Below are 17,758 nucleotides of genomic sequence, written 5' to 3'. Positions count from 1 at the left end.
GTGTGTGCGCCTGTGTTGTGTGTGTGTGTGTGTGTGTGTGTGTGTGTGTGTCCTCCTCACCCGCAGGGCGGTGCAGCGAGCAGCCGTAGTTCTGCCGCTGCAGCAGGCCGTTGCGCCGCACCTCGGCGCCTGCCAGCAGCCAGGTGACGCGCGAGCGCAGCTGGGGCAGCGAGGCCGTGAGGCCGGCCAGCGGGCAGGACGGCAGCTCCGGGGGGGCCAGCGTGGTCAGGCCCACGTGGAGCGACCCCCCCCCACTGCTCGTCCACCTCGTCCACCTTCACCTGGGGGAGGGGGGGGGGAGGGGGAGAGAGAAGGGCTTAGTTCATTGTCAAAGTTAAATTAAATCTAAATTGTATTCGTATAGCCTTTAATCACCGTTACAGTCTCAAAGGGCTTAACAGGCCAAATGTTTTTGACACGTTATCAATGCAACAGAACACAACAATGACGCAGCGGAGGGCGTTCAGCGTTATTTAAAGTTGAGGGGTAGACGAGCCTTGTGTTTTAAACTGCCCGTGTGTGTGTGTGTGTGTGTGTGTGTGTGGTGTGTGTGTGTGTGTGTGTGTGTGTGTGTGTGTGTGTGTGTGTGTGTGTGAAAAAAAACGAATTTGCCCAGTGACCCAATTTTCAAGTCAGAAAATACTCACAACCCCATTTTTAACGTGATGGGTCCGTGCGTTGCGTCGACGTGGAACCATAATCAACCCTTTGGTCCGTGGTGTCTGAGCCCCCCCCCCCCCCCCCCCCCCCATGCCTAGGAGCTAGCCCCGGTTGGGGTCACAGGGATATAGGTGACCCGTACCTCCATGTCGTGCATCAATAATTCGTACCTCGAACATCTCGTCGTCCGGAGCTCCTTGGCGCTGAACACGATGCCGTGGGCGTAGCCGCCGACCCGTACCGCCTGGCAACCGTCGCCTAGCAACACCACGTTCTTCCCGTGCTTGTTGTGGAGACGGTGGGCCACGCCCCGCTACTGCGAATCACACACACACACACACACACACACACACACACACACACACACACACACACACACACACACACACACACACACACACACACCACACCACACACGTAGAGAACAGACTTGAATGGACCGTACTCAGTACTAGGGTTTGATTAAAGTTGGAATAGAACAGTCTAAAAAAGATAAACACTATTCTTATGACATACATGTCATGAGATTATTAGTCATTAGTGAATGAATAAAATTGTTCAAAACAACTATTGAAAAGATTGGCACCAACTCTTTGGGCCAGAAAACACACCCCAGTGTTTTGTAAGGACATAAATCGGATATTCAATGATGCTACTCTATTGAGATCTAGGGAGCTCTCCGGAGCCTGCGCTGCCCGCCCCCGACCACTAGAGGGGGGCGCTGTGGCGGTACCTGGGAGTGATGGGTAGCTCTTCTCCGTGATGTTGCTGGTGCAGAGGCTGTTGTCCAGCGGGCCCGACGAGCTGGTGATGGACACCTGGACGCACTGGCCGTTAAAGTCGATGACGGCGAACACCTCTGGAGGGCGCCAGAGAGGGGGGGGGGGTGGGGTTTTAGAGAGTCAGTCGGTGACAAAAGACGCTAATAATGAACGGGGAGACTTTGGACTGGGGTCAGAACACAGACCCTGGTGTCACGGTGGGACACACACAGGGGTTGCTCACGACACTGATTATGGGTCTGTTACTTAAATGTACCCGGGTACGGGGCGTAGACTCACAATACAACGGGGGAAAAAAAGATTTATGTAAAGTAGGGCTGTTAAAATTAGCGCGTTAATAATGCGTTAACGCAATCTTAGTTGAATTTGATTAATACAAAATTTAAGCATCGACGCACATTGTTCATACCAGTACATTTGGTATGGGTGATGATGACGTGTCTTTCCATTGGATGATCTCATTCAACTTCAATTGGGAGTGGATTTAAAATAGATTAAAAAAAAATTAATCTATTAATCGTGAGTTAACTCACCAATACTATACTGGGATTAATCGTTGTGCTCGTTTCACAGCCCTAATATAAACATATACAATAAGGGAAAATATATATGTTTACATTACAATAAAATAAAAGGTGAACTGACACAATGAAAAAAAAAAAATATTATATATAAATAAATAAATAAATAAATAAATTATATATAAAAATAAATAAATAAATAAATAAATATATATATATATAAAAATAAATAAATAAATAAATATAAATAAATAAATAAAAGTAAGTAATGAAATGTAATCCATGAACAGGGGCGGGGCGGCGGGCTCCTCACCCTTGCCGGGGGGCAGGCCGGTGCAGGCCACGCCCTGGTCCACGCCGTTGATGTAGTAGTGGAGGTCGCCGCCGGCCGAGCGCATCATCCCGATGCGGGAGCCCGTGGTCAGCGAGTCCAGGTCGCAGCCGTAGTTGTTGCGCATGGTGTTGCCGTCCTGCATGATGGCCGTCCCGCTGAAATGGGGGCGGGGGGGGGGAGAGAGAGAGAGAGAACATCTACGTTAGTGGGGGGGGGTCTTACATAGGCCAGAGGGGTTGGTGGGCATCCCCTCCCCTCCCAACACCTCTACCAGCACCGACCGGTCTCCCATCCGAGGCCCGACCAGGCCCGGCCCTGCTTAGCTTCCAGAGAAGCCAGGGTTGCTACGCAGGGAGCCGGCCACAGGTAGACGGCTACCTGCGTTATAGACTATTGACCCGTATTTTAAACTTACATGTGTGAACTGCATACAATATTACAACATGAAATAACATTAAGGACAACCAAAAAAAGTAGCAATGAAATGCAATTTTGTATTTTTGTTGTGAACCGTAACTGGTTCACCACTACCGATACGAGAGACGTTTGGTCTTAAAGGAGAAACCCGCCTTTAATAAAAGCCCTCAGGTGAGGGTTAAGGTTAGCACAGGTGTGTCGCATCAACTGCTTAACGAGCAGGCCCTGTCAGCCAATCAGAGGGCACTCATGCAGTAGCAGCAGTTTAACCTGTAGAGGGAGTCATCTAACACACGCCAGAGCAGGAGGAGGAGGAGGAGGAGGAGGAGGAGGAGAAAGAGAAGGAGGAGGAGGAGGAGGAGCCTCAGCCTCCCGGTGGGGGGCCCTACCTGAGCATCCACGTGTCGTAGTCGATGTCCGTCATGGTGTTGGGGAACTCTAGCTCTTCCGGCCGGATGGCCGTCACGCCTAGAGACAGCGAGACAGAGGAGGACGGCACCACTACCAGCATGTTTTAACATGATCATAGAGTAAGGAGGGCAGCACACACTCCATATCCCCCCCTCCCCTCCCCCGCCCGCCCCGCCCCCCGACGGACCCTCCCGCCCACACGGTCAAACATCCCCTCTGGGTGACGAGTGCATTGCTTCACAGGGAAGACGCCTTGCTACTCGCAGTACTCTTTAGTCTTTGTAGTACTCCTAAGTACTACAAATGTGTACTACAAAAGTGTGTGTACTACAAAAGTGTTAAACACTATTGTGGAGTGTGTAGCGTGGACATTGTTACAACTACATATTCAGGTCAACAATTTAGCTGAAGTGCGACTTCAGCACAGACAGACACATTTTAAACGCATTTCATTTGTTTGACTTTCATGTACACAACATGTTTTTGTAAATAAGCTATGTATATATGCGTCTACATTTTGTATTGCCTTGACGTCACTCTGTGTTAGGTACGTATTAACATGCTTTTAATGTCGTCTTCAGTCTCTTCAAATGTTTCGCCGTGTCGTTTAGCGTGCGGAGGGCGGGGCCAGTTTTACTCAAACGACTCACCTGCCTCGATGGAGCCCGACCAGCGGTCCACCATCCTCTGGATGATGATCTCAAACAGCTCCCCGTCCCGGAGGCACCTGGGGGGGCGGGGAAACGGACGATGGCATTAGCTTAGCACTAAAACGGGGGGGTGCCCCGGCGTACCATATTGTACCGGGGTTCGATTCCTGCCCGTGGTCGGTCTCTCTCGGTCTCTCTCTCTCTCGGTCTCTCTCTCTCTCTCTAATGAAAAGGATAAAACCTTCAAAGATAAATCTTTAAAAAAAAATAAAAACACCACGCTGCTACGCTGGTGCTATAAAAAGGTTTCGGATAATAGTTTGCAACATGGAAGAAAAAAAAGATTTCTGAAAACAATTTTAAAAGAAGATGAGATCAAAAAAAAAAGTGTTTTTATCTCATGTAAATCCCTGAAATAAATGTGAGTGAGTGCCCTGATGTGGGGAACAACATGGTCCCGGCTGGAGACAGATGGACATGAATTATTCAACACCCTTTTGCTTGATTAGCGGGCGGACCAGCCTGATACTCCCAGACGATTTCCACCAAAACTCTCTAGCTGGAATCAACGATTACAAATCATTATAAGCCCTGCTAGAACCATCTGCTTCTTAAACGGAAATCAGAAGAAAGTTGATTTATATCAATTTATATATCAGTCAGTCAGCCAAGCCAGCCACTGACATAAGCGGCTTATAGTGTATTAAGGCTCAAATAAATAATTATCTATCAATTAATCCGACAACACCTTTGCCGCTTTTCCACCGACAGTACCAGCTCGACTCGACTCGCCACGCCTTTTTTGCGTTTCCATTGGCAAAAAAAGTACCCGGTACCTAGTACCGGGTACCGGTACCTAGTACCGGGTACTTTTTTTCAGTACTACCTCCGTCAAGGTTCCAAGCGAGCGGAGTAGGTACTTTTGTGTGACGTAAACAGGCTGCTGGCAACTGATTGGCCAGCGGCTGTAAATGGGAATAATCACTCAAAGTTAAGTTGTGTCCGGCGTGGTTGGAGTCCACGAACCCGCTCCCGAGGGGGACACTGATCAGCGTTTCGCCGTGTGTGTCGCTCCTTTCCCGGGGCTAGAGTTAGGCTGCACGTGGTTGTGTGTGTCGGGCGTGGTTGTGTGTGTCTGGCGTGGCTGGAGTCCACGGACCGGCTCCGGAGGATCAGCGTTTCGCTGTTTCGTTATATAGTGTCGTTCCTTTCCTAGGGCTCGAGTTTCGCCTCCATCAACGTTACCGTATGACAACAATAGACGCGCAGTCATTGCGCTGTTTATTTCATTTTATTTCCCATCACAACCTTTCCCGGGAATCAGGAAATCTTGATCTGATTCAGATTTCCCGGGAATCGCGTCTCCCGTGATTAAAACCTAACGACGACCCGCCCGTGGTGGTGGAGAGGTTCTTTTCTACGACCCGCCCACATTGAAGAGGTACTTTTTTTTTTAGATGGAAACGCGCCTGGAACCGAGTCGAGTCGAGCCGATACCGTTGGTGGAAAAGCGACACTTGAGGACCCCCCCCCCCAAACAAACCGAACGTCGCCCCCGTTCTCCGCGCCCACCTGTTGGAGATGACGATGGCGTCGTTGAACTCGCTGCGGCAGTTCTGCCGGAGCGCGGTGCGGCCGCCGTTGGTGATGACGGCGTTGGCGCCGTGCAGGTGGTGGAAGCGCAGGTCGTTGGCGGTTGGGTTGGAGCCCCCCCCCCCCAGCGAGCAGGGGCTCCCAGGGGTCATAGCGGCGGGGCCCTCCAGGCAGTCCTCCGGGAGCGGGGGGAGGTCGGCTGGGGGGAGGAGACACAGCGAGGGGGGGGGGGGGGGGGTTAGGACGATCCCCTATGTCTGCGTTCAGAGTGGTTTTTGTCTCCTGAATGACTCATCGGGAGTGAATCGAGTTGTGCGCTGGATCTCAACGCTTAAGGATTAACTTTATATGAAAGGGATCAAAAGGAGGATTTGTTTTGTTGGTTAGTGAATAACATTATTTGAGAAAATAAAATACCACGTCATTCCTTCCTTTGACTCCCTGACGCAATGTGAAATGGCATAAAGGTGCATGAGTGTGATGCTCGTCTAAACACTGTCCACTGTGTATGTGGGCGTGTGTAAACAAGCCTTTTACAATCCCTCATTTACTGGCCTCGTAAAAAAAAACGCCGTCCTCATCCAATTGGGAAGGAGACATAAAGTCCAAAACAGCACAAACAGGAAGAAACGCAACCGACCAAACCCTTTCTCTTTTGATGGCGGAACGGTTACCGTGACGATGGGTGGTTTCGTGGAAACGTTAAAACGCAAAAAAAAAGAGAAAAAAACACGACACGACACGTGCGCTGGTGAACCTTGAAACACCGGTCACCACCACCACCACCACCACGACGGCCCCCCCCCCCCCCCCCGCCCCGCTGGTCAGAACAGACGCACCCTCGGTCAGGAGGGGTGAGGATGGAGGACGGCCCGGTTAATAATTCATAAGAGTTGGATTCCTCTGAAACCACACTGAGCGTGTGTGTGAAGGCTGACGTTTGAATAACACTCTCCCAACAGGAAGATAAGGAGGGCCGTCAGACACTCAGCCAATGGCGTTCGAGCGTCCGACCTGCCGTTGAACTCTCGGTATCACTGAGCGATACCGACGCGTAACAGTGCATAGTTTAGTATTTAATGTTTGGTTTAGTATTGTTACCGAACTATTGGATCTCACAACATTTATCGCTTTCCTGAGACACTCAACTGACCATATGGCCGTGACGTCTTTTGTCACCGGCTCGTTAAAGATAAACATATGGTTATGTACATATGGCAAAGAGCCATTTACTGTCCACACCTGATGTTCATAATTCCTGGATATGTTGGTTGCCTGGCAACCATATGCGTCGAGCACCTTGGCTTAAAATAAGATGGCTTTGTACAGAGGGCGTCATAAAAACATGAAGGGAGTCTAAAATTAAATAAGTGCGTCGCCATATACCAAGATAACTTCTGTGCCACAGACATCCGACCAGAACATTTGCATTAAGGGAGCAAATTCTAGCAGATCAAAATTTAACGATTCAATCATTCATTGAAAATCCCCTTTTAGTCACTGCGGTTCAGTCACGTCTCCTTGAATGGGATCGTCGATTCCACAATTATTTTACAACACTGATAATGCAGAGGGAGAGAGTATTTCGTTTGCCCCATTTTCACTGAAAGCCCTCCAGGGCAGAACTACCCTCAATGAATACAGGTCAGTACTACCAGCGGAAATACACCTTGCCTAGGGGCCCCTAATGTTTAGGGCCGTCTCCGCTTTGTGTCCCAAAATGTGTCCCAGATTTACTATCAACCGCTTATAACCCTCTCTCCCCCCCGACCCTCCCCTGTCCCTCCTCCCCCTCCCCCCACCATGGGCGGCGGGGTGATGGGTTTGTTCCGGAGGGGTAATCCCTCTAGATTATGTTTCTTGTTGTCCTGCAAAACCATATGGCGACTACTAACTGATGAAGGGCGTTAAACATACAGTACATTCAGCCAAAAAAAAAAAAATTGCTTGCACGTTAGTCACAGACTGTCCAGCATCACATAACTCATAACCTAGGCCTGGGCGATATGGCTGAAAGACATATCACGATATAACTTGATCATATTGATCGATATCGATAACTATTGATCATTTAAATTACCTAAAAAGACTGGGAATTACCATGCTGGATTTAAACACTTCTGTTTAACACTTAATATGACCTTACACTGTTCATTCATCAATAAATACTCCAATATCGATACAACAATGAAAAACAAATATTGTAAATAAGTACGGAACCGTGTTTGTGTAACAAAACCCAGCCGCTAGATCCGGTGGTCCAGTCTCTTATCGATATATATACTGAACATGTTTTATATTGATATTGATCAAAGGTCTATCACGATACGACTATAATTGATTGTTTTACTGCCCAGGCCTACTCATAACACATTAGTTCATTCACATGACGGCCTTGGGGTCAACCGCCCAGGAGGTCCACCGTCCACTCACCCATGTCGTCCATGATGGTGGCCTGCGCCGCCTGGCCGTAGAGGTCCACCACTGCGTACACGCTGGGCGGGACGTTCCACGCCGCCGGGCCCTGCGCCACGCCGTTCACGAAGAAGTGCAGGCTGCCGTCCTCCTTGCGGACCACGCCCACCGTGTCGCCCGCCTGGTGAGGCCGGGGGGGGAGGGGAGGGGGAGAGGGGGTGGAAGACCTGAGCGAGGTGTCGTTTTTGTACTGAAGTTTAACACATTTCGCTTCAATGTGAAATATACAGATTTAAGAACAGATGAGAGGTGGGGGTTAAGATCTGGAGGAGGAGGAGGAGGAGGAGGAGGAGGAGGGAGGAGCTGCTTGTTCGAGGGGGTCTGTTCGGTCATGATGGCGTGGAAGGGTTGGAAAGGGGGGAGTGGGGAGTGGGGGTGGGGGGGACTTGGGAGGCTGGATCTTATCAAGCGTCAATCTTTATCATGAGTGAGTTTAAATCAATATGATTTGTGTCGTGTTCGCCTACACTCCACACGCCGCAATAAAGCTTTGGCTTGAAGAGAGGAAGCGACCTCTCAAGGTGACGTGTGCGTTCCTGGTTCTGGGGGGGGGGGGGGGGGGGGCGTGTTTAAAAAAAAGGCGTGGTTGTGGGGGGAGGGGCCAATAGGAACACTCACTTTCAAGCGGTCCAGGTTGTGTCCGTACTCGTCCAGGATGGTGGTGCCGTTGTGCATCACTCCGTTCCCCGTCATCATCCACGTCCCTGGGGGAATGGAGATTATTTCGATCAATATTGCGATTATGATTTAGCATTCGATATATATATATTTTAAATTTCCTTATGTTCTGTTTTACTCACTAAACACAAGCACTTAATCATTCTGCAGTATGACCCACGCAACACTGGAAGCAGTCAACGTATAAACTGCTCTTTCCTTTAGGCCACGCCTATGCGTTCAGATGAATTGATATTGAAACATCTTTATTTAACTATTGAATTGTAAAAGAAAAATAAATATGAATCTTACTGATCTCGAGTCAGTAACAGTTAAAAAAATATATATATAAAAAATAAAAGAAGGGTTTAATCGCAGCCTCTGCGATTTGCAAATCGCACTAGGGCTGAACGATTTGGGGAAATAATCAAATTGCGAATATTTAGATCCGATATCGCTACATTGAGATTCAGTCTGTCTGAATTGCGTCCGGCGACCCCCCGGCGTCTCACCCTCACCCGAGCGCAGGTTGGTCATGGTGGAGGGCAGCTGCAGGTAGGCGGGGTTGTGCGTGGTCACGCCGATCTCGATGGAGCCCGCCCACTTGTCCACCATCTTGTCGATGCGGACCTGGAACACCTCGTTGGAGCGCAGCGGCCGGCCGCTCAGCACCACGCCGTGGTTGAAGTCGTCCGTGGCGCTGCGGGGGAGGGAGGGAGAGAGAGAGAGAGGGGGAGAGGGAGGAGGAGGAGGGGGAGAGGGAGGGGGGAGGAGAAGGAGAAGAAGAAAAAAAAAAAAAGAAAAAAAAAGAAAAAGAAAGAAAGAAAGAAAGAGAGAGAGAGAGAGGCGTTGGGGGAGGAGCATTCACACTGCGGTGAGGGCTTGTGCAAATTCATCAAATTTCGATCGTGATTTTTTTTTCGATTTTTGGGTGAAGCCCAAACTAACCCATCGTTAGCGTAACGTTAGCGACCCCTGTGTGTGGGAGGGGCCTATTAGCATGCTTTATGAACCGTGCCCATATTTCGCCCATAGTGGCCGCTTTAACACACTAACTCACTTCATCTTTAAGGAGACATTCACCGCCAGCAAAGCATTCAATGGAGGTAGCTGGCATTTACTCATTAAAAAAATAATGAAGAAAGAAATTAATATACTTATGGGAGACTTGAAATGAGGGCCAGGCGTTAAGAGAACGGGGGAGAGGGGGGGGGAGAGGGGGGGAGAGGGGGGGGACGACTTACTGAGGTCGCAGGGCGGTCCGGCCGTCGCTGATGATGGCCGCCTTCTGCCCGCAGTTGGCGTGGAAGAGCAGGCGGTCGGGCCCCCCCTCGGGGTCAGGGGTGAGGGAGAGGGCGGGGCGCGGCCGGCCGGCGTCGGGCGACAGCGCCCGCATGATGGCGTTGTTGCGCCGCAGCCGGTCGCTGTGGTTGTGGTTGTGCACGATGGTGACCTTCACCGCCATGCCGTAGAGGTCGACCACGCCGTACACCACGCTGGGCGTCTGCGCCGCCGCCACGCCTGTGGGACGCCGGGGGGGGGGGGGGCGAAGAAGGACCAATGAGGTGACCTCGACCATCATCGAGGTCACAGCTGATTGGCTTGACTGAGAACCAACCGAGTGAGTGACATCACCCGACACTCGCCACCGGTTGGCTTAGGCGAGCGCCACCGCCGCCAGGAACCAATCACGGGCCGATCAGAAACCGGTTTACCGTTGCATTGTGGGTGCTTCCAATCAGAGTGAATTTAGAGGTGAGCTAAACCATGAGTTTACACGGGGGGAAAAAAAGAGATATGAAAAGAGTTGAAGACAGATAAGTCTTCTTCGTATGCCCCCCCCCCCCCCCCCCCCGCCTACTCCTCATCGAGCTCCCAGCGAGCTACTGTCACCGCAGCTCCCGCTGTTCCGGGACTTTCCGCTAGAATGTGCTCGCCATCTGCCACCTCCTCTCTCACCTTGGTCGATGCCGTTGATGTAGAAGTGGAGGGCACCGCTCGCCTTCCGCATCAGCCCTATATGGTCTCCCTCCTGGGGGGGGGGGGGGGGGAGAGAGAGAGAGAGGGCGAGAGAGAGGGCGAGAGAGAGAGCGAGAGAGAAAGGGCAAGAGAGAGAGAGCGAATGTTATTGAACGTCATAAGAAAAAAGATCATTCGATTATAAGAATGATATGAGAAGGTCGTGGACTGCGGGGTCAAAGGTCATGACACACTGACTGACCTGTAGTTCATCCAGGCTAAATTCACAGTATTCCCTGCGAGTCCCTTTGCCATTGGTCAGAATTCCACAGCCACTCATCATGATCGTGCCTGGGAAGAAAGTACATTCTCAGCATTACAAACAAGTACAGGGAGAGCCATCTCACATGCCCGTGCAAGACATACTTGTTTGTGTATGTGCGTGTATGTGTGAGTGCGCACATGTGTGTGTGTGTGTGTGTGTGAGCGCACATGTTTGCGCATGTGTACCAACATGTGCACGTGCATGTGTGGGTCTGTGCATTTGTGTGTGTTTGTGTGCGTGCGTGCGTGCGTGCGTGATGCACGTGCACGACAAGAGTGCGGCCGCTAACCTGAGCGCAGGTTGGTCATGGTGGCGGGGTAGTTCAGGTGGTTGGGGTTGTGCGTCGTCACGCCGATCTCTATGGAGCCGGACCACTTGTCCACCAGCTTATCGATGCGGATCTGCAGCGCCGGGGGAAGGAGGAACAAAATCAGAATCACAAGAAAAGGAAATCGACTCAATTATTCATCCGCCGCGAGCTCCGTGATCTGAATATCAAATCAAGGTCAGCCGGGCCCCTCTGGCTGCTTCTGCTGCCTCCGCGTGGAGACGAGAGCATCCTCTCATCCTCTCATCCTCACACGTCGGAGGAGCAGGAGGAGCAGGAGGAGCAGGAGGAGGAGGAGAGGCTGCCTGCACTGTCCCTGAACCCTTCGCAGTGTGCGAAGGGTTCAGGCACCAACCACAAACTCACCACAACCCCAACCCGAGGACTGTTCTATACCCGTATTCCTAATTCAGTCAAATACACGATTCAGTTATTAAAACACAGTTTTAAATATGTATGCATTAAAAAGGTGGCATATTATACATTCACACCAGGTGTGAGTGTGGTTAGCCGTTACAAGCCGTTTGGAAAATCACAAGTGGGCGTGTCCACCTAGATGTGGGACGAGATGGATGAGCAACGTTTGCCACAGTCTGCTGGGGTAGGCCGGTGGACTGATCCATCCAGCGCACACACATCTAGGTGGACACGCCCACGTGTGATGTCAGAAGAGGCCGATTTTTCAAAACGGCTCGTAACGTAACTTAATCCCACTCACACCTGGTGGCGTAATAAGTCACCTTTAATTAATACTTAAAATCTAGCATAAATATGAAACAAACAAAAAAAAAGAACACCTCATAAAAAGAGGCGAATGAAACGACGGCGTGCATCGGGGGGGGGGGGGGGGGGGGAGGGGGGCGCGCGTGATTGGCCGCACCTCAAACATCTCGTTGTGCCGCAGCGGCCGGTTGGTCATGACCACGCCGTTGTTGAACTCGTCCAGCGGCCGCCGCCGCTCCGCCGTCTTGTTGTTGTTGCTCAGCTTGATGAGCGTGCCGCACTTCTCGTGGAAGAGCAGCGCGTCGTTGGTCGTCATGGCGCCCGGCGCCGGCGCCGCCAGACCGCCGCCGCCCCCGCTGCCGGCGGGGCTGTTGTTGGCGCTGCCCCCGCCTCCTCCTCCAGTGGAACCTCCCCCTTCGACGCTGCTGGCTCCGCCCCCTCCGCCACTGCTGCTGCCGCGGTCGCTCCTGGAGGAGGCGGAGTCTGACCCGGCTGCCCCTCCTACGACTCCGCCCCCGTTACTCCCCCCACCCCCTCCTCCTCCCCCTCCCCCTCCGTCGACCCCCCCGCCCTCGTCCTCCGAGCGGTAGAGAGACACGATGGCGTTGTTGAACACGTCAAACAGCTGGTGCTCTGTGAGGACTGGGGGCGAACGAGAGAGAGAGAGAGAGAGAGAGAGAGAGAGAGAGAGAGAGAGAGAGAGAGAGAGAGAGAGAGAGAGAGAGAGAAGGAGAGAGTGATGGACAGGGAGAGAGAGAGACAGAGAGGGACAGGGAGAGAGCGAAGGAGAGAGAGAGAGAGAGCGACAGAGAGGGACGGGGTGAGAGAGAGATAGACAGCGAGTGACAGGGGGAGAGAGAGAGAGAGAGACAGAGAGGGACGGGGAGAGAGAGAGAGAGAGAGAATAATCAATACCGATAATCAATAGCGGTCATGTCGAGCTCTGCGGTGGACTCACTTACCCGTGTCTGTGTCGAGGTTGTGGGGGAACTTGTCTGGTCTGCTGTGGCTGCAGGCGAACTCAGGGCCTGGGGGGGGGGCGGGGGGGAACCAGCCAATCAGCGGAAAGCAAAAACAAAACCACGGCGACGGAGCAAACGTCCATCAAAACAAACCGACCTACCTTCCACGCCGTTCAGCGCCGCGTTGGCCGCCTCGTTGGCCGCCGCCACCGCGCCGTCCTGCCGGCACCCGCGCACCAGCAGCTCCTCCTCCTCGTCCTCCTCCTCGTCCTCGTCCTCCTCCTCCTCGTCATCGTCCACCTCCTCCACGTCCACGTCCTCCACCACCTCCTCCTCCTCCTCCACCTCCACGTCGGGCGGCTGGCAGCCCACCACCGTCACCTGGGTGCACTTGCCGTACAGGTCCACCACGGCCCAGAGGCGTGGCGGCAGGCCGCTGGCGGCGGCGCCGCAGTCCTGCCCGTTGACCCAGAGGTGCAGCTCGCCGCGCGCGCTCCGCTGGATGCCCACGCGGTCGCCCTCCGCCAGCTGGTCCAGGTCGCGGCCGTACTCCTCCAGTACCGAGCGGCCGTCGCGCAGCACCGAGCAGCCCGACACGATCCAGGAGCCGCCCTTCAGGCCCGTGGCGCTGCTGGGGAAGTCCAGCGCCGCCGGGTCCAGCGCCGTCACGCCGATCTCGATGGAGCCGCTCCACGAGTTCACCTGGCGGCAAGGTGGGGGGGGGGGGGGGGGGGGGAGAGGGGGGTTTAGAGGTTAGCCTGGTTAGCGGTGGCTTTGGACCTGGTCATTTGTTGCGTGACCAAAGCGTTAGCTATTAGGGTTACTCTAGATCCACTATGGACTGGCCATAGTGACATGACGAGAGCATTGGCTTATTAAGAAGAATATTCTGTATTTTCATTGCGCAAGTACTAAACACAAAATGACATCGCTGCATTGAACCCTTTACCAGCAGCACTGGGAGCACTGGGAGCAGTGGGAGGCCGCCCAGTGCAGCGCCCGGGGAGCGGCCTCAGGGCCACTGCCCGGGTCAAGGGCACCGGCAGGATGTATTTTGGTTTTGGGAGGAAACCGGAGCACCGGGAGGATACCCACGTGAACACACAGAGAACATACAGAAAAGTCCCCCCCCCGTCCCCCCCGACCCCCCTCGGGGTTTGACCCAAGGACCTCCTTGCTGTGGGTCAACAGTGCTAACCCCCCTTATGAGGTAACCCTAGTCTGACGTTGGGGCCTCTAGATCCTAGGAACATGAAGGCCAGTGACTTAGAGCAAGGGGGCACTCAAAAGGTCAGTAGGTCACTGGGTCAAGTTCAAGAAGCAGACTTCTTGAAATATTCATGATTTTTTTTATGTCTGCCCCCCAAAGTAACAGAATAAATAATTCAAGTGACATGAATACAGTTCACTCCCGGTGCAACAAAAATTACTGTTAAAAAAAAAAACACTACTACCAACTACCAACCATTATTTATTTTAAAAAATGTCTGATATTTGTTGAAATGATCTTCACATCCTGGCAGCAATCAATATACCTAAATTCCAGTATATGTGACTGTCGCAGGCCTGTCACAAGCCTTTCCAATCTTTTCATTCGACCCATATTAAACGATTGACCTGTCTGTCTGTCTACCTACCTACCCGGGGGCTACCTACACGCCAGGAAGTGTGCACCCATGCGCATGACTGGTGTCATCCACATGACTAGACAGACCTATTCCTAAGCTAGCAAGCTGGTCACGAATGAGGGAGTGGTTTTGGGGGGGGGGGGGGGGGGGGGGGGGAGGCCTGAAGGGAGGGGGGAGGGATTTTTGTTCAGTTCAGATACTTTCTAAATTTTGCTTACTCCGGCTGGTTTTCCCAAATTGCCTGCTATTGCTTTAATGTAAGCGTTCAAGCATTTCATTTATAGAAGAATAAAATGTGTGAGTGCCATGAGTCAACCCAATTTTTAACAAAATAATAAACATAATAAAATAAAACTACTAGCGAGGGACGGTTGCAGATTCACACATTCAGTGTGTCTGAGCTAAATTATCTTTAGAACAAACCAAAAACATGCTAAGCTTACATTATCATGAAGACAAACAAAAACTATAAAAAGTGTAGCCGTCTAAAAAAAAAAAAACCTTGGGAGGATGACTTCAATTTATTGCCACAAAAATAAGCCCTGCAGCTTTATAGATCGGGTGGTTATGAAGAGCGACATCATGTCTCTGTGTGACCTTGGGAGATTACATGATGCGCAGTCGGCTGTGAGGTGTTCCATTTCCCCACAGTAACACCGCCAAATTAAAAAAGTGCTCCGCGAGTGAGCTCTGGAACGACACATGAAACAAGCTATTTTTATACACCTCACCAGGGCCGACAACAACGGGCGAAAGCCGAAACTATTGCATACTTTCTCTCCCCCCGTTATAATTGGCTCAGCTACATCCTTGATACCTCTTGCCATTGCGTTTCACTATTGGTGAGAGAAGCTGTCACTCAACCAAAGAAACATCCCACATTTCCAAGCAGCCAATTTCTAGAAAGCAGTGGTATGGAGCAACACTCCAATCCACCCCCCCTCCCCCCTTCACAGCAACTGGATCTGGGGTCTAGCATAATTTCTGATGGCTAAATCGATCATGTGCATTAAACAATTACTGCATTTTCGACATCCACTGGCTTGCTCTCCAAAAGCCCTTGGTTAGCCTGTCCGCACTATTTAAGGCAGTGCGTTACCACAGATTGTGTGAATGTGGGTTACCGGACTGAGCCACAGTACCGTACAGTACAGCTGCTCGTTCACGCACTCCACACACGGACCAGAGAGCTGGGCGTCTACAGTCTAGGTGGATCTCACACGCACGCAGTCAGTGCTCCATCAATACTAAAAGCACAGAGAGAGAGACAAACATTAGGCCGCCTAATGGTTTGATTTTTAAAAGCATCACATCAGCCACCTGATGGGCAAGCCTGGAGGCTCTGTTGCGTTTCCCCCCGTGGTTTGGAGGAAAACATTGATACAACCGGAGAATCTCGATACATGCATAACTAAATATAGTCAAATCTAGACCTAGGCAGCATTCGAACATTGGAATCAAACTGTCCTTGAAGGAATGCATTTGGAAATCGATAGCTACACATGACATCAACTGGATTACTGGACTCGACAGTGATCTAAGCGAAAACAATAACATACTTGATATGGAAACAGAAACCAGGGGTGTATTTTCTGATCCTTCTTCTCACTCTAGGCCTCAATAGAAATAAACAAATAGGAGCAGGGTTGCCAAGTTGCTTGCTCTGTGCTGGAAAGATATTGATTTGGGGGCGAGTAATGAATGGCATGACACACACACACACACACACACACACACACACACACACACACACAGTATAATAAGCTTCTTAGAAGCTTCTTCCCATCCCATATGCAGCATCATAACAAGCATGTAATGTATATCCCAGAAATAATCCATTGGAACCTTTTATCTCGTTCTGCCATTGGCTGGATGACAACAGAGGCTGGCGGTGGGGGGTCTTTTGGTCAGAGCACTTCATTTTAATGTCTGGCAATTTGGGGGGGGGGGCATTGGACCGGATGTGGGTAGGTCAAAGTAAAGCTATGACCCAGTCACCCACCAGCACAGCATACTGTGTTGTTGACAAACCAAGCACGCTGGCAGTCCTTTTCCGAATAAACAGACTTCAAGTGGAACCAGGGTACCGGGCGACAGACCCGAAAACCAACCCTGCTCTTCTACATCATCAGTGGCATCTACCCAGTCGAAGGAAGCACAATCTAAACAGAGCAGACGCCTATGATGTTTACACGGATGCACTGTTCAACCGGCGGTGTGTTCTTCAGTATCCTAGAGAGATGACAGCGACGTGAACGCAAAGTTGACACTTGTGCCCTCGCTCCACTATTTCTCACTGTACTAGTCGTCCGCACGCAGGGGGAACAGCTACAACCATTTAAGCCTGGCTTGTGCACTATCGACCATTGGCTTATCAGGAACCAATAGCCTAAACAGCGACAGTCCGTCAGATTACGTGGTCGTTTCAACAGGCTTTTAAGACAGATAAACAGCAGTGCGCTCTTCGAAGCACCCCTAGAGACATGGTAGCCAGCCGGAAAGCAGACATTATTACGGGGCTCGGTGGTGCTACTGGTGGTGGCTAGGACTAGCCGGCTAGCCCCTTTAGCTTCCAGTCCAGGGCAGATGGATCCTCCATGGCTACGAGGACTGTCTGTCTTGAGCTAGCCTCGTTATCAGGTGGGATACACAAGTGGTCCTGTGTGTGCACATCCCGTCCACGCTGCCCCACAACACACACACACACACACACACACACACACACACACACACACACACACACACACACACACACACACTCTCTCATACCAGGGATTATAATCCTGCATCGCCCCCAGTCAACCATGACAACACTGACTTGACAGCTTCCGAGATTGCTGTCAAGTGAACCCACCGCCCCGGCAAACAGTAGCCGAAGGAAGCCCCACTGCGGACGGACGGACGGACGGGAGCTCCAGCCCCGCACGGAGCCCCGTCCTCCTCCCCGCCGCGTCCCCCCCCCCCCGCCCCCCGCAGCGAATCACCACCGCCGGACACCACAGGGCAGGAGGGCCTCCCGTGTTTACCTTCTTGTCGATGCGGACGGTGAAGACATCCCGGTCCTTCAGCGGCTCCCTGCTCAGCACCAGCCCGTGGTTGAACTCCTGGACGGGTTGGTTGCGCTGCGCGGTTCGGTTGGAGTTGGACAGGCCTATCAGCTTTCCGCTGCGCGGATGCAGCTCGGCCGCCATCTTCACTGGGCGGCGAGTTTCACGACACTTTGCTTTGCGACAGCGCGGGTTAATTGGCAGCCTCCCCTGCGGCCCGACGACACCCGAAGCCGCGCCATTCTCCGGACGGGACCCGCGGCACGGCGTCAAATTGTATTTATTT

At 51.9% G+C, this 17,758-nt stretch overlaps 1 protein-coding gene across 1 annotated transcript; it reads right to left on the bottom strand.

The window, feature by feature from the left end:
• Nucleotides 1-60: 60 nt before the first annotated feature.
• LOC311376769 (neuralized-like protein 4) lies at nucleotides 61-17,669 on the bottom strand (the record flags this gene model as incomplete). Its single annotated transcript, XM_084491244.1, has 18 exons — nucleotides 17,452-17,669; nucleotides 12,959-13,499; nucleotides 12,798-12,863; nucleotides 11,993-12,477; nucleotides 11,074-11,185; nucleotides 10,722-10,810; nucleotides 10,460-10,532; nucleotides 9,745-10,021; nucleotides 9,019-9,200; nucleotides 8,462-8,547; nucleotides 7,802-7,964; nucleotides 5,348-5,567; nucleotides 3,776-3,852; nucleotides 3,104-3,182; nucleotides 2,277-2,452; nucleotides 1,394-1,519; nucleotides 831-918; nucleotides 61-275 (listed from the first exon to the last, which is right to left on the bottom strand). Coding segments are annotated over exons 1-18 (3,220 nt in total), but the record flags the coding sequence as incomplete, so codon positions are not given.
• Nucleotides 17,670-17,758: the final 89 nt, after the last annotated feature.

The sequence above is a fragment of the Micromesistius poutassou genome, assembly GCF_964030765.1.
Source record: "Micromesistius poutassou genome assembly, contig: SCAFFOLD_5114, whole genome shotgun sequence".
NCBI classification, from domain to species: Eukaryota; Metazoa; Chordata; class Actinopteri; order Gadiformes; family Gadidae; genus Micromesistius; species Micromesistius poutassou.
This window is presented reverse-complemented; position numbering and strand designations above follow the sequence as displayed.